At 43.5% G+C, this 21158-nt stretch overlaps 1 protein-coding gene across 1 annotated transcript in view; it reads left to right on the top strand.

Annotated features, from left to right (window-relative positions):
- The window catches only part of PTPN3 (protein tyrosine phosphatase non-receptor type 3), a 169995-nt gene that overhangs the window by 41997 nt on the left and 106840 nt on the right, over positions 1 to 21158 (top strand). Inside the window, 7 exon segments of the mRNA XM_064150026.1 lie at positions 3135 to 3141; positions 9984 to 10091; positions 10219 to 10261; positions 11245 to 11286; positions 11289 to 11323; positions 12666 to 12709; positions 13827 to 13879. Of these exon segments, the coding sequence (XP_064006096.1) occupies positions 3135 to 3141; positions 9984 to 10091; positions 10219 to 10261; positions 11245 to 11286; positions 11289 to 11323; positions 12666 to 12709; positions 13827 to 13879 (332 nt within the window).

Here is a 21158-nt window from a genome sequence, read left to right as displayed (position 1 = left end):
ATAGAGGTTCAGCCAGGGGGTTAGGAAGCAAAGTGGATTAGTCCAAAATGGAGGGTGATGTTAGAGAGTAAAATGCAGCTAGCCAGTTCCCCAGCAGCAGCCCAAGTGAGAGTGGTTATTTTTGTTTTTATTTCTTGGTCCTATACTTCTCAGCAGACTCATGAGTGAAGTAGACATCACCATTGTTTTCCTTTCACAGCCTATGATCTAGTTCTTCTCACCAAAACATTCTAGCTAGGCTCAGACTAGCACTTTCTACCCCTGTCTACTTCACTCAGAGTATTGCTCAGAACTGTCTCATCTAAAACAAAATTTACACTAATGAATATTACAAGTTCAGTTCACACTTAATTCCAGCTATCTCAGATGTAGGTGATTCAAAAGCTCAGAACAGTTTGTCTCCTCACAGATGAGAAATGGGGACTCCGAGTGTGACGTTGGCTTCATGCTCACATACTGTAGATTCTTCCGTAGATTCTTTCATTGTTGGACACCGATGGTACCTAGAACAGAAATCTCCTAGGAGCTTGTATTATACACCCTGAATTTAGGCTCTCTCACCTAAAGTTAGATTTCTCTGTGGAATACACTGGATTTCACCATTCTCCTGCATTGCCCAATAGGTATGACCAGGACCGTTATCAAACACCACCCCTCGGGACAGGTTTCCCTTCACCCCGAAGCAGGAAAATACCCAAACAGTTTTCCCAACAGATTCTTTTCACGTACAACAGGAACTTTATCACTGTCTATGTTTGGATCAAGTCGATTGTCCTGCTCTGTTTATAGAACCTCTACTTTTACCAACCAGGTAGCTTGTGCTAAATGTTTGTCCCAGTTTTTCAAAGTTCACCCCACCATGGCTTTTAGGGTGGTTTTCAGCAAAACCGTTGTAGCACTCAATCTTCCCTGAAGCTGGTGCATAGTAGGGTATGTGATAGATCCACTCAATACCATGCTCTTTGTCTGACTCGATTCTCTCTGGAGTTCCATGTCTCCACATGATTTGTCTCTCCAAGCCAAGAATGGTGTTGCGTGAAGTAGCATGTGGAACTGGATATATTTCCAGCCACCCGGTGCTGGTCTCTACCATTGTTAGCACATACTGCTTGCCAGGATGAGATCGATCTAAAGTGATGTATTCAATCTGCCAGGCTTCACCATACTTGTACTTTGACCATCTCTCACCATACCATAAGGGCTTGATTCGCTTTGCCTGCTTAATAGCAGCACAAATGTCACAGTCATGGTTGACTTGGGTGATAGCGTCCATGGATAAGCCAACTGACCTATCGCGAGCCCATCAGTATGTTGCATCTCTGCCTTGCTGTCCAGATGATTCATGGGCCCACTGAGCTAAGAACAGTTCACCTCGGTGTTTCCAATCAAGGTCAAGATCAGAGTTGGTATCAACTTGAGAAATCTTAGCAGCTTGGTCTGCCTGCTGGTTGTGTTGGTGTTCATCAGTGGCTCTGCTCTTAGGCATGTGTGCATCTACGTGCCACACCTTCACTGGAATTCTCTCCAGTCGTGCATCAATATCCTGCCATAGATCAGACATGAAATAGGCTTTCCTTTCCTCTGCAAACCATTCTTCTTCCAGTCCTTTAGCCAACCCCATAGAGCATTGGCTACCATCCATGAGTTGGTGTAGAGGTAAAGGATAGGCCAATTTTCATGTTAAGCCACAACAAGAGCAAGTTGGACAGCTTTTACCTCAGCAAACTGACTGGATTCTCCTTCTCCATCTCTCGCTTCAGTAACTCTCCTGGTAGGACTTCAGCCAACAAGATGACAGGACCCATCTGTGAACAAAGCATAGTTCTTTTCCTGATCAGAGTGATCACCATAGGGAGGAGCTTCCTCTGGAGGTTTGTTACAGTCTGTGCCTTCCAGCCAGTTGGTGATCACCTCCACCAGACCAGGTCTATCAAGATTGCCCATTCGTGCTCGTTGGGTTATTGAAGTCATCCATTTAGACCAGGTTGCATCTGTGGCATGATGCGGTGATGAGCCTTTGCCTTTTAACATCCAGTTTAACACCAGTAATCTAGGAGCTAAAAGCAATTGTGACTCAGTTCCAATCACTTCAGAATCTGCTTTCACTCCTTTGTAGGCTGCTAGTATTTCTTTCTCTGTTGTCATGTAATTCACCACTGAACCTCTGTAGGTACGACCCCAGAAACCAAGAGGATGACCGCATGTCTCATTTGGAACTCTCTGCAGACTCCAAGTTGGACCATTGTCACTGGCAGCCGTGTAGAGAATGTTTTTAATGTCTGGACTAGATCGCACGGGTCCCAAGCCCACTGCATGGACTACTTCTCGCTTGATCTGATCAAAGGCTGCTTATTGTTCAGATCCCCACTCGAAATTGTTTCTCTTACGAGTCACATCGTGTAGAGGTTTGACAATCTGACTGAAACCGGGAATGTGTAGTCTCCAAAATCCCACCACACCTAAGAAAGATAGAGTGTCCTTCTTATTGGTGGGAACTGCCATGGTGGAGACTTTGTTGATCACATCCTGAGGAATGTGACGGCGACCATCCTGCCACCGCACTCCCAGAAACTGAATTTCTCTGGCAGGTCCTTTGACCTTGTCTCTCTTAATGGCAAAACCTGCTTGCAACAGAATGTCAATGATTTTGTTACCTTTCTCGAAGACTTCCTCAGCAGTTTGGCCTCACACAATGATTTCATCGATGAATTGTATGTGCTCTGGAGCTTTACCTTTCTCCAGTGCATTGTGGATGACTGAGTGACAGATGGTTGAGCTGTGTTTCCACCCCTGAGGCAAACGGTTGAACTGGTACTGGATTCCTCTCCAGGTGAATGCAAACTGAGGCCTGCACTCCATTGCTATGGGAATAGAGAAGAAAGCATTAGCAATGTGTATGGTAGCATACCATTTAGCCTCCGTTGATTCCAGCTCGTACTGGAGTTCCAGCATGTCTGGCACAGCTGCACTCATGGGTGGAGTCATCTTGTTGAGGGCACGGAAATCAACTGTTAGCCTCCAGTCTCCGTTAGGCTTGCACACAGGCCAGATGGGACTGTTGAAAGGTGAATGAGCTTTCTCAATGACAGCCTGACTTTCTAGTTGACGAGTCAGATGATGAATGGGCAACAAAGAGTCACGGTTAGTTCTGTACTGCCTGTAGTGTACAGTTTGAATAGCAGTTGGCACCTCCAGATCCTCTATGTCATGATGTCCCACAACTGCAGATTCATCTGAAAATTCAGATCTAATGGACAATTTCATTTTACCATCGTCAATCTCTACAGATGCTATTCCAAAAGCCCGTTTGTGAGGTTTAGGATCTTTGAAACGACCTTGTCTCAAAAAGTCAGTTTCCAGACTGCAGTGTGCATCAGGAGCAGTTACAATAGTGTGTTTCTTCCACTATTTGCCAGTTAAACTTATCTCAGCCTGCCACTTAGTTAAGTCTTTACATCCTCCAGTGATTCCAAAAATAGATATGGACTCTGTCCCTTTGCAATTGGATGGCAATAAAGTACACTGAGCACCTGTCTGAACTCAAGCCCTGTATTTCCAAACTTTTGAACTGCCAGGCCACCTAATGAATACATTCCAATAGATTCGGTTTTCTCCATATCCCTTTCCTCCTCCTGGCTGGAGGCAGGGCACCCCTAATGCTGAACATGGCGTGTGGGTTGTACACAATGGTTGGTGTTGTTGTGAGAGAAATTGCAATTGTTGGAATAATTACAGTTGCTCTCGGGAGCTGAAGAAGTGACAGCTACTTTTCTGGCATTGGCAGCAATGCCTCTGTTTCTGCCACTCTGCAGTTCCCTGACTCTCTGAAAGATTTGAAGTAGGTTGACCGTCCCACTTGTTCATTTTCTCACCGCAGAAGTATCCACAGTGACGCACGTGATTGCTGATGTCTAGGTGGAATTTGTCTCCTCCTGGGCTGGAATTGCCTTGCAGGAGGTAATCATCTGTTCCTGATGGCGAAAACATGCACCCATTCAGATGATGCAGGGACAGTATCCTTTACCAGATTGGAAATTGAGGTTTTAAGATCCTACTTCAGTTCTTTTATGCTGTTTTAATGCCATTCTCAATGCCATCTTTCGTCTCTGTACCTAGAATTTTTATGGCACAGATTATGGCAGAATGTGACAAGCTGTCCTCTATCTGTCTCATCTGGTCAGTGAACTCACCAACAGTGAAAGACCTTCCATTATCACTCCTTGATAGAAACCTGCTAGCCAAGATATTAGCATAGGATGAAGGAGCAAGCTTAATAAGCTTCTTCACGAGACCTGTTCCAAGAGGAATGTCATCAGGCTCATGTGTGCCATGATCTCCATAAAGAACATCTTTCACAGGAAACTCCTTCAGAAGCTTAATTCCCTGCTCAGTGGTGTTTCTCTTCTTGGCCGCCCATGGCAGACCATCTTGGGAAGGATATCTCATAGCCACAGCCAACAGGAGGTGTGTCCACAAGCTAACCTTACCAAGAGGACTTGCTAGGTATTTGTCCACTCCACTCTCCTTAGTGAGTGGTCCTAGCTGCTTGGTAGACTTGTCTCCTACCTGTAGGGCATTAGCACCAATGCTACGGCATCTCACTAGCCAGCTTAAGATTGGCTCACCTGATTCCCTTGAGTATTCCTTTCTAACTTCCCTGACCTCTCTGAGAGGATCGTTGGAGTCCTGGATGTCATCGTCCTCCTCTTCCTCTTGTTGATCTGCTTGTCCCTGGTCTAGAAACAGAACTTTCCTCAGAGCACTCTTAAACTCATTGGAACCATCCTCTTTCTTGGCAGCCAAACTCACAGTGCTCTTCTCATCAGAGTACTGGGATCTAAGCATGTTTGCTAGGTCCCGCTGACTAAATGCCTCCTCTTCCTCCTCTTGCTCACCAGAGGTCCCCTCTCTTACATCCTCCTTTGAATCACACTTTGTCAAGTGTTGTGTCTTTGCTTTCACTTTAGCACGTGCTAATATGGCCTGCGCAGCAACAGACTTTGACAAGTCTACTGGATGGTTTGAATCATTGGGGTTCTGAACTGGGGCCTGTGAGTTCAGATCTGCCTTAGAGCTAGAAGGGTTCTGGTTGTCTGCTGGCTGGGGATTCGAACTGGCTGAGTTAGTGTTACTAGTGTTATTAGTAATGGGTACATCCTGGCTTTGATAATTTTCCTGTACTCCTGGGACACCTGCCAATCCTGCCGTGTTATCATTCCCACTAGGAGTATTGGCAGCTTTCCCAGAATCTGGATAAGGAGGTGTAGTGGCTGTCCCTTTCTGTGCCCCTGAGTTATCTTTGTTTTTGTTTGGATTGGTGGATTGTTTATCTTTCATTTTGGATGCAGAGAGTTTCCTAGTTCTTACAGGCATTGCACTCGAATTTTTCACACAGAATGTTAAAAGTATTATAAAATCAAAAATTATAAGACCTAGGATCACTCACACCAAAAATGCCACAGTTTGATGTGAATAAAATTCTGAACAAGAGTCTGGCATCTCAGTTCTGGGTAAGATAACCCTCGTCAATGCTGTAGATAAGGCTGTAGTTTGATTGCTTGTAAAATTATTGGTAAATACCCCTGTAGTGTTACTGGTAATATTTTCAGTGACATTAAAACCAGCATACCCAAGAATGAGATTGCCCCACGACCAGAAAATGTTTGTAAGTTTAGCTTTGACCTTCTTAAAAACTACATTAAGCATGAAATAAACAATGTGGGCTTTGATCCAATTGTACACAAGAAAACAGAAAACAGGCCACACAATAGCCCCCACTAAGTAAAATAGCTGCTTCGTTAGCTTCATTCTGATTCACAGAGTTAATTAACAATCACTCAAAATTAATTTGCCCCACGTTGGGGAGCCAAATAAAAAAATTAGTGATGGTTTGGGTGTTCCCCACCCCCACACACTTTAGAAAATACCCAGACTAGTCTCAGCCAGCTCTGGGAATATAAATGAGGCTATTTATTTACAGCTAGCACAATATACAAGCAGATATTTACAGTATATACAATTATATACAGAAATATACAAGGTAAAAGGTAATACAGAAACACAACTCCCCTCCCAGAAACCTGAATCCCCAGGAGGAGCTCTCGACCACCCCTGCACCTTCCCTCTGCCCCTCTCAACCTTACCCCAGTCCCAAGGAAGATTAGAGGTTTGTCCAAGAGGTTAAGAAGCAAAGGGGGTTAGGCCAAATGGCAGGTGAGGTTAGGGAGATGCAGCTCAGTCAGCAGCCCAAGGCAGAGTGAGTGAAAAAATGGCAAGAGTGTTATCTAGTGTTTTCATTTCTTCTTCCCAAACTCCTTAGCGAGACTTCTGAGGGACGTAGACATCACCATTGTTTTCCTTTCGCAGCCTGTAATCTAGTTCTTCTCACCAAAATGTTCTAGCTTGCTTCAAACTAGCACACCTGTAATTACAGCTTTTGGTCACAGTTGCTCATTTAGCTCATGTCAGAAGTATCCACCATAAATGTGCAGTTATGTTTTGGCGTTGTACTGGTGTTATGTGATGTCACTTGAAAGTGTTTTTAACTTTCTGCTTATTAAAACACAGGCCTGGGGAAATAAATATTGTAGATACAGAAAAAAAACAGTGGTGAAGATGAACATGTGTCAGGAAATGCCCATTATTTCAGAGGGTTAAGGGCTGCTGTTTTTATAGGAGCCTCTTGTGTGCACATACAGATAATCTCTGACAGCAAATCTGTCTTTATAGCAGAGCCCACCTCATTGATGGTGCTGAACAGAGCTTCCTGGCAGGTGCACAATACCCTAGTTTTGTCTGATGAGGAATACTTGGTCATGTGGTCCTTGCCTGGTCCTGAGATTTCAATTTCTAAGCTGAATCTATGCTATTTAAAAAAAAAAAAAAAAAGAGTTTGATCACTGCTGTGGTTTTAGCATTCAAAGGAACAGTAGTCTGGTTTGAAAGGAGTGGAGTAGGAACATGCATGGACAGTGCTGGGTGCTTTTGATGACTCTCAGACTTACAGACCCAAGCAGACTTGCATTTATTGTGAGACTTCAGTTGTTTGTTGTGAGAGTTAAACAAGATGACACATTGTTAGAAGGGAAAGAGTAATCTCATACATGACAAGACAATGAAGTGATGCCCATGGTGTTTTCTCCATATGTGGCTTTGCTCCAGAAAAATTGGCACAGCTTTTCCAGGAGTCCAGTAACTAAAAGCTGTTACTTTACCTTCCTCTGGAGCCTGATCTTGAAACACTGAGGAGTTCTGCTCTAGCAGTGGGAACTGTTGGATATTATTCCATTCTCCAAAATAAGGTAGCCAAATGGCTGTCTTTTGCTTGAATCTTTGTTCTTCCTTTCCCATGTTTTTAATAGGAGTGACATAAGGAAGAACTATGAAATATGTTGCTATTTAAAGCACTCAACTACAACAGTGTGGTACCCTGTTTTAATCAAGTAGTCTTCTGAACATGACCTTAATGTTGTTGTCATGTCAGGGTGCTAAGAGAGCTGGCAGCTGAGCTGGCCAAGCCGCTCTCCATCATTTTCCAGCAGTCCTGGCTCACTGCAGAGGTCCCAGGTGACTGGAAAATGGCCAACGTGGTCCCCATCCACAAGAAGGGTCGGACGGAGGAACCTGGGAACTATAGACCCGTCAGCCTGACCTCAGTGCCAGGGAAACTGATGGAGCAGGTTATCTTGGGGGTGATAAGAGCGTACCTGAGGGATGGCAAACAGCTCAGGTCCAGCCAGCATGGGTTTAGGAAGGGCAGATCCTGCCTCTCCAACCTGATCTCCTTCTATGATCAGGTGACCCGCTTGGTGGATGTGGGGAGGCCTGTGGATGTGGTCTATCTGGACTTCAGCAAGGCCTTGGACACTGTCCCCCACAGCAAACTGCTGGCTAAGCTATCAGCCCGCGGCTTGGATGGCAACACTCTGTGCTGGGTTAGGAACTGGCTGGAGGGCCGGACCCAGAGAGTGGTGGTGAATGGTGCCACATCCAGCTGGCGGCCAGTCACTAGTGGTGTCCCTCAAGGATCAGTGCTGGGCCCCATCCTGTTTAACATCTTCATAGATGATCTGGATGAGGGCATGGAGTCAGTCATCAGCAAGTTTGCAGATGACACTAAGCTGGGGGCAGATGTGACCGGGTTGGAGGGCAGAAGGGCTCTGCAGCGGGACCTTGACCTCCTGGACAGATGGGCAGAGTCCAATGGGATGGGGTTCAATAGCTCCAAGTGCAGGGTGCTGCACTTTAGCCACAGCAACCCCATGCAGAGATACAGGCTGGGGTCGGAGTGGCTGGAGAGCAGCCAGACAGAGAGGGATCTGGGGGCGCTGATTGATACCCGCCTGAACATGAGCCAGCAGTGTGCCCAGGTGGCCAAGAGAGCCAATGGCATCCTGGCCTGCATCAGGAATGGTGTGGTCAGCAGGAGCAGGGAGGTCATTCTGCCCCTGTACTCTGCACTGGTTAGACCACACCTTGAGTATTGTGTTCAGTTCTGGGGCCCCCAGTTTAAAAGGCACGTTGAGATGCTTGAGCGTGTCCAGAGAAGGGCGACGAGGCTGGTGAGAGGCCTTGAGCACAAGCCCTACGCGGAGAGGCTGAGGGAGCTGGGATTGTTTAGCCTGGAGAAGAGGAGGCTCAGGGGTGACCTTATTGCTGTCTACAACTACCTGAGGGGTGGTTGTGGCCAGGGGGAGGTTGCTCTCTTCTCTCAGGTGGCCAGTGCCAGAACAAGAGGACACAGCCTCCAGCTACGCCAGGGGAGATTTAGGCTGGAGGTGAGGAGAAAGTTCTTCACTGAGAGAGTCATTGGACACTGGAATGGGCTGCCCGGGGAGGTGGTGGAGTCGCTGTCCCTGGGGCTGTTCAAGGCAAGGTTGGACGTGGCACTTGGTGCCATGGTCTAGCCTTGAGCTCTGTGGTAAAGGGTTGTACTTGATGACCTATGAGGTCTCTTCCAATCCTGATAATACTGTGATACTGTGATACTGTGGTAAACAAGGTCTAGACCAAGAGAAATTAATACCATACTGTGCTGTTAAGTGAGCACTGTTATGCACTGAGAGGGGCCATCCACAAAAATGCAGTTTCAGTCATGATGTGATTTCTTTGAATAGACAAGGTACCGAGAAAATCGGGCTGCTTTTTGTTCTGTACAGCAATTTTGTTTATAAATTCTAGCCCTAAAATCCCATACAACTTTGCAAGCTATTTGTTATGGGTTAGCATAATTAGGGTTGCAATCTTATTGAGGGCTTTTTGTTTGTTTCTTTATGCAGTTAGATTTCTTTAGTAGAATTGATTTGCAGTGTTCCTTGACAGAAGTTGGGTAATCTGTTTCTTACAATGCCATGGCACAGTTTGGGAAAATTTATACCATGCTTACAGTTGTGGAACTCTGCTGTCAGTATAATTTCCGGTTACACCGGTACTGTGATACCTGTCTTGAGAAACATCTAAACAGAAAATAGAGTGCTTAAACGGTGACTGGGGGCAGGTGGAAGTTGAAACCGAAGTACAGAATCTTATGGCTGGAGCTCTGCATCCTCCAAGTTCCCTGCCCCTCCCCCCACAATAGATACAGAAAGAGTGAGCTGCTTTGGGTGTGACGGCAGGGGCCAGAGCAGCCCCATGTGGCTGTAAACTACCCTTGCAGGCTGCAGCTCTAGGGAAAGGCAGTGTTTCTCAAGACTGTGGTCTAGAGAAAAAACGTCTGTTTAAAATTAAATTATTGGAATGACGCAGAGGACTTGAGTTCATGTCAGCTAATACCATGAGATTTCACATGCCTAAAGTATTTTTGAAAGAACAGACTTAAAAAAAAAATCATACTTTTGCTAGAATGAAGTTCTAATTTCTGAGAGCCTGAAACAGTGAACTAGTAGTTGTTTTTAATCATGACTTTTGTTTTTTTTAATAAATTTATTTCAATTAAACTGTGTTAGTATTGCAGAAATTAACTTCTGAAATGTTCTTGTTTTCAGAAACAAGACATTGGACACATTTTGCTGGACATGACCTGTAACCACTTGGGTGTGATGGAGAAAGAGTATTTTGGTTTACAGCAAAATGAAACTCCATTAGATTCACCTGTAAGTATAGTAAATAATAAATGTGTGTGTGTGTGCAGGTATCGGTGTGTATACTGCATGCACACATAAATAAACAGTACTTGTTTGTAAATATTTTTAATCCATCTAATACCTTTTCATTTCACAGCGTTGGCTTGAACCCAGCAAACCTATTAGAAAACAATTAAAAGGTCAGATTTTTTTTCTTAGTATCTTGGTTGTGGCTGTATGCTCCTGCTTTTCTGTGCTGTTGTGACTAGAATAAATACAATTCCTGTAAATCTGTGCATGCAGATGGTAGATTTTCTTTAAAAGCAAGTCATATCTCTGCTTGTCCATTTCTTGCTGCTGCCTGAGTGCTAGTAAGACCTCACAGGTCATTAGCTTTGATGATGCTGGAATAGCATCTACACCTGGCTTCTGAACTGTGTTGTCTGTGAAAGCAGTAGGCATATCATGGTGCCAGTAAATTCCCCCTGATAGGGATGATAAAGAAAAGAGATTTTGATTGAGGGAAGTGAGTGGATCCAGTTTCATGTGTAGATTCTGGCAGATTTTTTGTCTCAAGTGGAATAAGGAAATAAAAAATAAGTTTGTTTTTACTAAAAAACAGCACCACATGCTTCTAGGTGCCTGCATAGTAGGTCTTGTTTGTAAACAGCTTTAGGTAATATGGAATACTTACCAAGAAAGACAGACTGGCCAACATAACCCTCACCAGAGAGCAGATTAGGAGATCCAAGTGATGTTGAGTCCCAATTTGTGATGTGAAACTTGAGCTGTTTCTTCAACTCTCTTATTCTGCTGTACATGGAATTACATGGTGAACTTCTGTTATATTTAAGATAGAATCACACCATTATCCGAATTGAGATGTTTCAATATAAATTGTCTTTTTTCTCTGCTATTATCCTATCGAAGTAAAGATAACTAAATGCCTTGTAAGTAAAGTAGCACTTAAAATGGAAGCATCAAAGTTTCTGAGAGAATTTTCTTCTTATATTTGGTGTTGGGAATCAGGAGAGGCTTTTTGTGATTTCTTTTACGTTTCATGAGAAAAAAACACATGAAATTTCTGTGTGGTTGTTCATATAATTTTTCTGTAAATATAGAAAGAATAACCTTGGTCTTTTTTTAAATAAAAAACATTATGTGCTCTTCTAACATATTGCAGGAGGTTTTCCCTGCACCCTTCGTTTTCGTGTAAGGTTTTTTATACTGATCCTAACACTCTTCAACACGGAACAAACCAGGTAACTTGTTTGATATTTCCTTCTGTGAACGTAAGATGTGTAATGTCCTCCTTTCCCCATCTCACAAAATGTGGTTACTAGATAGATAATTTCATATAGCTCTTTGTATTGTTTCGGAATTAAACAGCTTGATACATGCTTGTAATGAATGGTTTCTTCTGTACACAGCCTATAACCACAAAGTGCAGCCAGAGCATATGTAGCAGGCAGCCAGTGATTTACTTGTACCTGGGATTCTTTTTTTAATTTTTGAGTTCTTTGTTGCTTTAAAATACTTTCCTACTTCATTTTATAAGATCCCCTTAATTAAGCAAAGCATCGATTAAATAAGGGAAGTTCAGTGGTTAAACTTACTGCATGCCCTAATGTCTACATTAAAAGTTTTAGTATCAACACTGAGTCAATTTTGAACCTGTGTAGTAGACTTTAATGTCCAGGATGTGGAGGGTGGGAGTTCATTTTGTTTTGAAAAGAATGGATAACAGTTCTTGTTTTCTAGTTCACCCATTTCTTGTAACATGTAAAGATCTATTGCACTTCAATTTATAGTACAACTTCAAACATTTCTTCTTTAACCAGCATTCTGAGTATCTATGGTGGTAGGGTGCATCAGTTATAAGCAATTTAAAGTTACTTGTCACAAGGCTTTAACTGAATATTTTATTTTGTTTATTGCACGTCATTTGGAATTCAGAATCACAACATCCATCAATCCAGATATTTTGTAACCATTTTTCATTATTTGTAGTTTCAGTGACTTTGCAAAACCCAGCTATTAACTGTTTTGATTTTTACTAGTCATGCAGTTGCAAGCTGTTGTTCAGTTTTAAACTGAAATTAGTCAAAAACATGCCCTTTATGGTCCTTCACGTGTCACTCTAAAATAATGTGGATCGAACATACTAATAAGAGCAAGACTGTGGTGGGGGTGGTGGAGGGCAAATGTGTGTTGTGGGTTTGTTTTGTTTGTTATTTTTTTGTTGTTTTGGTTTGAAGTTTCAGTTTTTGTGGTTTAATTTGTTGTGTTTTTTTTAAGTTACATCTAAGATGAATTCTGAGAGTAAGAGAGATCAGTTCTGTAATGGTTTCATTTTTTTGTCACGTTAATTGTGGCATTAATACTGTGGTCGTGGAGTTTTAGTACAGACTGCCAGAGATATTTAAACTGTGTGTGAGTGGGTGTGTGATTGCATATTTATAAATGCTACTAAGCTTTTCTCACGTATTTGCATAGTTTGCTTGGAAATCTAATAAAACTAACCCATGTAACTATGTAAACTGTACCTTTTAAACATAAAGATAAATGTATGTTTGTTTGTTTGTTTTTAAAAATCTTCTCTAGGCACTTATTCTCCTGCAGTTGAAGACTGATATTGTGGAAGGAAGGTAATAAGGAGCACTCTTCAATTTTTGTACAATTATTTTTTCTTAAAAGTCACCACCAAAAAAGCCCAAACAACAACAACAACAACAAAAAAAACACTGAAGAACCCCACAAAAAACTGAAAGCCCCCAAACCTCCACAAGCCTCCTCAAAACTCTAAATACAAAAAAAAACAACTAAAACCTCAACCCCCCAAAAATAAACACAAAACCAAAACAAATTCTAAAAAAATCAACAATTCAACCAACAAACCAAAACACCCAAACCAAAGCCACCAAAATGACAACAAAATCCCCTCAAAACAACCAAACCTTTTCCTGAGCACATCATTGCAATAAAAATGTAGCTTATGAAGTATTGCTGTAAAGAAAAACACATTGCTTTTTGAAACATTACAAATTTTGGCATAGCTCAGTTCAGTAAGAACAGTTTAGAAGTCTGTTGTGAATAAGCTGTAGGAGATGCTGTGTGTTTGCAGGTAAAAGGTTAACCTGAGAGATCTTTACGCAAGGCATGGGGTGTCAGGCTGGTATACAAAATCCACTGTCTGGTGCTTTAACCAGAAGTGAGTAACAAAGGACAGTTCATGAGGCTATTTCTCATTATTTCAGGGCTATATTCCATATATGGTGAGCATATACCCAGTAGTTCCTTTGCTTGAGATTCCTCTGTGTTCATGTATTTTTAAAAAGAGAAGGAGAACAAGTGATTAGAGTATTTGCTGTCACATGCAACTTGCCTTTATAGATATTGGCAGTTTTTTTCTATGGAGTTAGTTTTAGTTATGAGACCTGAACTGTCTTAGCTCCCTAGGCATTTGGCTAATTTTAGTGTTTCTATCTACTTTTAAATACACAGGACTGCAGCTATTAAAATAATGTCCAGATTCCCATAAACATACCTTCTCCTTTTGCTTTCCCAAATAACTATCCAGCAAGAATATGAGCATGTCATTTTATGACTAGTTAATTCCATTCACTTAAGAAGCAGTTACACAGCAACTAGCTTTACTCTTTGAAGACAAATGAGTGTTTATGTACTGAGCTAATTTCAGAGGCATTGTTAACAATACATTTATTCATTCTATGTCTAAATAAAAATACTTCGTTCTCTTTCCAGGTTGTCATGCCCAATTAATTCTGCTGTAGTCTTGGCATCATATGCAGTACAGTGTAAGTAATAACAATTGTTATTTTGTTAACATATCTGACAAACTACTTTCTCTGATATTTGGCTCTGAAAAATAAGGAGAATTTTCTTTTGTAATCTAGTTTGGAATGTTCAAAATGGTACTGGTGATGGTTTGTAAAGAAGGTGCATGTTACTAAAGAGCCTTCAGAAAATATAAATGGGAAAAGTGTGCTTGCTAGATCTGTCAAAAAAAAGGGAGTTAATACCAGAATAACATTTTTCTTATTTATATGTGCGTGTAGTGCTGAAAAAAGAAGTAGCTTTTCGTTGTCATTTTGGAAACAAGATAATTATACTTACTATGTGTTACAATACCTATACTAAAGCATTCTAGGGAAATAGATCATCGAGAGAACAGTCATGAGGAAGGTAAACTCATGATTAAGAAACTGTTGTTCTTATTTAATGTTTTATTCAGAAAGAAATATTTCTTAGGTATGTAAAGCTGCTTGACACTTTGCAATACATTGAATGCAGCTAGGTAGAAGAACATACATCATTCTCATGTGCCCACAACTGGTAAAAAGAAAAGTTAAGGGTGATATTAGAAAAGTATCTTCTGCAGGCAAACCGGAATGGAGCCTGATCCTGTCCCTTATGGCATTTTAAATTGTCTTCCTCTGGCTGATTTTCATTATCTTTAGATTAAGGGTTTAGTGGAATTCTTATGTTTGTAAAAATTGTCAAGGGTAAGTGTACTAAAATAGTTGTGTAATTATTTGGGTGATGTATATTTATCCTATTTATTTGTGGAAGGGCTGGAAAGGTCTGTAGAAATTATTTGATTTTTTTTTTTCTTCAAATAAGGACCAAGCTAAATAATTAAAATATGGTTTTCAAAGCATAAAGTGATAAACTGTTGGTATCTATGAAAATACCAAGTGGTTATAAAATACTTTATTTTATGTTTAATGTATCATATGTGGTACCTATTAATAGATGGAACTTGAACCATGTCGATGGTTAGTAAAAACAGTTAAAACCAGAAAAAGTTTTTTGGTAGGAATCAAGGGTCTCACTTTTGTTGCCAAATAAATGTATCCCTATTCTTGTATCCCTAGAGCACAGCAGGGCACTTGAAGGCTGAAACACTCTGAACCTTTAGGTTTCCCAGATGACTTGGTTGTACTAAAGCACAAAAATGAAAAGATATACAGAAGAGTGAGAGAACAAGATAAGGTCAATGATGATTGTGGAACACAGCCAGTAGCACTTGAGGGATGAAAAAAATCCACAAAACCTCATCCCCAAACCCCTACAAACCATATAGCGTCTTGGGCAAGTATAATGGTCTCCACCTGGCAAAAGGGCAAGCTCCTGGTACCAGCTAAGATGAAAGTGGAAACCCAGACAGAGGTCTAACAGAAGCATGCAATGATGCAGGTTACTGGCTGCAAGGAATGTGTCAGTCTCTCCTTGGTATCAGGTAGAGATACATCATCACACATGCTGTGAACAGGTGGAATTTCTACTCAAATGATCATTACTGCTACAAGGTGAGGTCAAAAGAGTAAACTATGAAGTCGACAAGCTCAGAAGCATTAGGGAAGCAGAAGATGGGTTAGGCAGGTGGTGCCAGGCTCTGACTGCCCTAATGGAAAGACAAAAATACCTCTTAAAAGATACTGAGAGTCAAGTACCCCCTGTAGCCTTCCCCTGCCAGATTAAAGCCAGTAACTGTAAGGAAATCAGGGAGGGGAGGCAAGTTCATGGTCAAGACAGTAAACGAATTCCTACCCTGTCCACCTCTTCCACCTCCCCCCACACTCTCAGCAGGGATCTGTGATAAGTTCCCGCCCACCGTGGTGGGAGTGTTGCTTCAGTTATTACCAGAGCCCCCCAGGTGCCCTTGCAGAACAAGGTTTGTTGTCCTGCAAGTGCAGCTGGTCAATGAGGAAGATGAATCATCTGTCTTGGAAGAATTCCCAAAACTATCTTTTGGCATTTGCTCAGGAAGGTTGATTTGGAGTCAAGTGAGTTTTGGCTGCTTCTAAGAACTGGAAGACTGGTGAGAGTCAGGATTAGAGGAAAGCTGAACAAGTCTCTTGAGAACTAGAGAGCAAACAAATTGTTGGAGTTTCAGGAATGTGAGAAGACTGAGATCCCAGAGGATGAGGTAGACTCTGAGGTTTAGAGAGGCATCAACAGTAGCCCCACAGTGAGAATTGCAACACATAATTCCCCTAACAAATTTCTTTTTCATAGAATCATAGAACAATTTAGGTTGGAAGGGACCTCAAAGATCATCCAGTTCCACCTCCCCACCATAGACAGGGGACATCAGAACAGGTCAGTCAAGGCCTCATCCAACCTGGCCTTGAACACCTCCAGGGAGGGAGCAGCCACAACCTCCCTGGGCAACCTGTGCCAGTGTCTCATCACCCTCACTGTAAAAAAACCTTTCCTAACATCCTAGTTTGAGTCTCCCCTCTTCCAGTTTAAACCCATTACCCCTTGTCCTGTCATTACAAAACCTTATCAATGGTGCCTCCCCAGCCTTCCTGTAGGCCCCCTTCACAGATAGTGGAAGGCTACCATAAGATCTTCTCGAAGCCTTCTCTTCTCCAGGCTCAGAAGCCCCAACTCTTCTATCCTGTCCTCATAACAGAGGTCCTCCAGCCCTCTGAGAATCTTTGTGACCCTCCTCTGGACTCGCTCTAACAGTTTGATGTCCTTCTTGTGCTGGGATCTCCAGAACTGTACACAGTACTCTAGATGGAGTCTGAGGAGAGCAAAGGGGAAGAATCTCCTCCCTTGACCTGCTGGCCACACTTCTCTTGATGCAGCCCAGGACATGGTTAGCTGGCTAGGCTGCACGTCCACACGGCCGGCTAAGGTTGTTTAGCCTGGAGAAGAGGGGCTCGGGGTGACCTCATTGCTGTCTACAACTACCTGAAAGGAGGTTGTAGCCATGTGGGGGTTGATCTTTTCTCCCAGACAACCAGCAATAGAACAAGGGGACAGAGTCTCAAGATGTGCCGGGGGAAGTATAGGCTGGATGTTAGGAGGAAGTTCTTCACAGAGAGAGGGATTTGCCATTGGAATGGGCTACCCAGGGAGGTGGTGGAGGCACCATCCCTGGAGGTGTTCAAGAAAAGCCTGGATGAGGCACTTAGTGCCATGGTCTAGTTGACTGAATAGGGCTGGGTGCTAGGTTGGACTGGATGATCTTGGAGGTCTCTTCCAACCTGGTTGATTCTATGATTCTCATGTTGAGCTTTTCTTCACCCCAGACCCCCAGGTCCTTTTCCTCAGGGATGCTCTCCAGCCATTCACCACCCACCCTGTATCTGTGCTTGGGATTGCACTGGCCCAGGTGCAGGACCTTACGCTTGGTCTTGTTGAATGTCATGAGGTTGGCCTGGGTCCACCTCTCCAGCCTGTCCAGGTCCCTCTGGATGGCATCCCTACCCTCTAGCAAGTTGTCCTTTTATGATCAGGTTACCCTCCAGGTGAATGTGGGGAAGGCTGTGGATGTAGTCTACCTGGACTTCAGCAAAGCCTTTAACACCATCTGCCACAATAAGCTCCTGACAAAAATGGCAGCTCTTTGCCTCTACAGATTCATTCTGATATGGATCAAGAACTGGTGGGAAGGCCAGGCCCAGAGAGTGGTGGCAAATGGTGCCACATCCAGTTGGCAGCCAGTCAATAGGGGAATTCCCCAAGGATGAGTGCTGGGCCCAGTCCTGTTCAGTATCTTTATTGATGATCTGGACCAGGGGATTGAGTCCAGCATGAGTAAGTTTGCAGATGATACTAAGCTAGGAGCAGGTGTTGATATTTTGGAGGGTAGGAGAGCTTTGTAGAGGGACTTTGACAGGCTGGATGGGTGGGCAGAGGCCAATGGGATGACATTTAACAAGGCTAAGCGCAGGGTTCTACATTTTGGCCACAACAACCCCAAGCAGCACTACAAGCTGGGGAGAGAGTGGCTGGAGAGCAACCAGGAAGAAAGGGACCTGGGTTTACTGGTAGATAGTAAGCTAAACATGATGAGCCAGTAGTGTGCCCAGGTGGCCAGAAAAGCCAATGGTATCCTGGCCTGTATCAGGAATAGTGTGGTCAGGAGGACAAGGGAGGTTATTCTTCCCCTGTGCTCAACACTGGTCAGGCCACGCCTTGAGTACTGTGTCCAGTTCTGGGCTCCTCAATTGAGGAGAGATGTTGAGATACTGGAACAGGTCCAGAGAGGGCAATGAAGCTGGTGAGAGGTCTGGAACACAAATCCTATGAAGAGAGGCTGAGGGAGCTGTTGTTTAACCTGCAGAAGAGGAGGCTAAGGAGTGATCCCATTGCTGTCTTCAACTACCTGAAGGGAGGCTGTAGTCATGTGGGGGTCAGTCTCTTCTCCCAGGCAGCCAGCAAAAGAACAAGGGACACAGTCTCAAGTTGTGCCAGGGGAGGTCTAGGCTGGATGTTAGGCAGAAGTTCTTCCCAGAAAGAGTGATTTGCCATTGGAATGGGCTGCCCAGGGAGGTGGTGGAGTCACTGTCCCTGGAGATGTTCAAGAAAAGCCTGGATCAGGCACTTAGTGCCATGGTCTAGTTGATTGGATAGGGCTAGATGATAGGTTGGACTGGATGATCTTGGAGGTCTCTTCCAACTTGATTGATTCTATGATTCTATGACTGCAGCTTGTTGTCATCTGCAAGCTTGCTGAAGGTGCACTCAATTCCTCTATCCATACCACTGACAGAGATGCTGAACAGCACTGGTCCCGCCACTGGCCCCTGAGGGATGCCACTTGTTACTGGTCCCAGGTGGACATTATGCTGTTGATCTCCACTCTCTGTGTGCGATCATCCAGCCAGTTCCCTATCCAGCAAGTGGTCTACCTATCAAGTCCATATTTTTCCAGTTTGGTAATCAGGATGTTAATGTGGGACACCTTACTCAGGTGTAGGTAGATGATGTCAGTTGTCTTTCCCTTATCCACTCTTGCTGTGACTTCATCATAAAAAGCCACTAAATTTGTCAGTCATGATTTGCCCTTGGTGAAGCCATGACAGTTACCACCAATCACCTCTGCTATGTTTTCCATTTGCCTTACTTCAGGAGGAGCTGCTCCATGATCTTGCCAGCCACAGAGGTGAGTCTGACTGGCCTATTTTGTTCCCAGGGACATCGTATTTCCCTTCATGAAGATTGGCGTTATGTTTGCCCTTTTCCAGTCAGCAGGAACTTCACCAGTCTGCCATGACTTTTCAAATATAATAGGCAGAGGTTTAGCAACTTCATCTGCCAGTTCCCTCAGGACCTGTGGGTGCATCTTATCAGGCCCCATGGACTTGTGCATGTTCAGATTTCTTAGGTGGTCATGAACACGATCTTCAATTATAGTGGTCAGATCTTCCTTCTCCCAGCCCTTACTTTTGCCTTCTGGGACTTGGACATTGTGAGTGGAGCCCTTGCTGTTGAAGACGGGAGCAGGCTGCCCAGAGATTGTGGAGTCTGCTTCTCTAGAGACTTTTATGACCAGTCTCTAGAGGTGGATGCATTCCTGTGTGACCTGCCCTAGATAATCCTGCTTCGGTAGGGGGAGTTGAACTCAATGTCTCAAGGTCCCTTCCAGCTCTTACCATGATCAGTGAAGGAGCTGACTCTCTACAGTGCCTTGTAGACTTTGTGCTGTTATTTCATGTTTTTAAGGTGGATGAACTCATTAAATATCTTTTTGTAACATAACAAAAAGTGGGAAAAGAACAATTATTCAAGGTTCATGTACTATCGTGTTATGATAAAGACTAGTGATGAGTACAACAACTCAAATGACAGATTACAATAGTTTTACGATGTGTTACTTCTGCAAAACTTCTTAATGTTTAGAAAGTTCTGATAACTCTTCCCTTAAGTCTTATATGCTCATACCTTTGTAAAAGTTAATATACTTTGTACTTTGAATTACACTTTGCTTTTCTCAGTACTTTTCCTGATTGTGACTGTGTAGTTTCTGAAGTATATGTTGTGTTTGAGTGTGGTGGTTTGGGTGTAGCATGTGGAACTGGATATGTTTCCAGCCATCCGGTGCTGGCCTCTACCATTGTTAGCACATACTGCTTGCCAGGATGAGATCGATCTAAAGCGATGTAGTCAATCTGCCAGGCTTCACCATACTTGTACTTTGACCATCTCTCACCATACCATAAGGGCTTGATTCGCTTTGCCTGCTTAATAGCAGCACAAATGTCACAGTCATGGATGACTTGGGTGATAGCGTCCATGGACAAGTCAATTGACCTATCGCGAGCCAATCCGTATGTTGCATCTCTGCCTTGCTGTCCAGATGATTCATGGGCCCACCGAGCTAAGAACAGTTCACCTCGGTGTTTCCAATCAAGGTCAAGCTCAAAGTTGGTATCAATTTGAGAAATCTTAGCAGCTTGGTCTGCCTGCTGGTTGTGTTGGCGTTCCTCAGTGGCTCTGCTCTTAGGCATGTGCGCGTCTACGTGCCGCACCTTCACTGGAATTCTCTCCATTCGTGCATCAATGTCCTGCCATAGATCAGCACACCAAATAGACTTTCCTTTACTCTGCCAAACATGCTTCTTCCAGTCCTTTAGCCAACCCCATAGAGCATTGGCTGCCATCCATGAGTCGGTGTAGAGGTAAAGGATAGGCCAATTCTCACGTTCAGCCACATCAAGAGCAAGTTGGACAGCTTTTACCTCAGCGAACTAACTGGATTCTCCTTCTCCATCTCTTGCTTCGGTAACTCTCCTGGTAGGACTCCAGATTGCTGACTTCCACCTTCGCTTGTTCCCAACAAGATGACAGGAACAATCTGTGAACAAAGCATAGTTCTTTTCCTGATCAGAGAGATCACCATAGGGAGGAGCTTCTTCAGCATGAATTATTTTCTCTTCTGGAGGTTTGTTACAGTCTGTGCCTTCCAGCCAGTTGGTGATCACCTCCACCAGACCAGGTCGGTTAAGATTACCCATTCGTGCTCGTTGGGTTATCAAAGCCATCCATTTAGACCAGGTTGCATCTGTGGCATGATGCAGTGATGAACTTTTGCCTTTGAACATCCAGTTTAGAACTGGCAGTCTAGGAGCTAAAAGCAATTGTGACTCAGTTCCAATCACTTCAGAAGCTGCTTTCACTCCTTCATAAGCTGCTAGTATCTCTATCTCTGTTGCGGTGTAATTCACCTCTGAATCTCTGTAGCTATGTCCCCAGAAACCAAGTGGACGACCACGTGTCTCGTTTGGAGCTCTCTGTCAGCGGCTCCAGGTTGGACCATTGTCACTGGCAGCT

This window comes from Pogoniulus pusillus, chromosome 10, assembly GCF_015220805.1.
Source record: "Pogoniulus pusillus isolate bPogPus1 chromosome 10, bPogPus1.pri, whole genome shotgun sequence".
In the NCBI taxonomy this organism is placed as follows: domain Eukaryota; kingdom Metazoa; phylum Chordata; class Aves; order Piciformes; family Lybiidae; genus Pogoniulus; species Pogoniulus pusillus.
The sequence above is the reverse complement of the archived record's forward strand: the minus strand, read 5'-3'. Positions and strand labels throughout refer to the sequence as shown.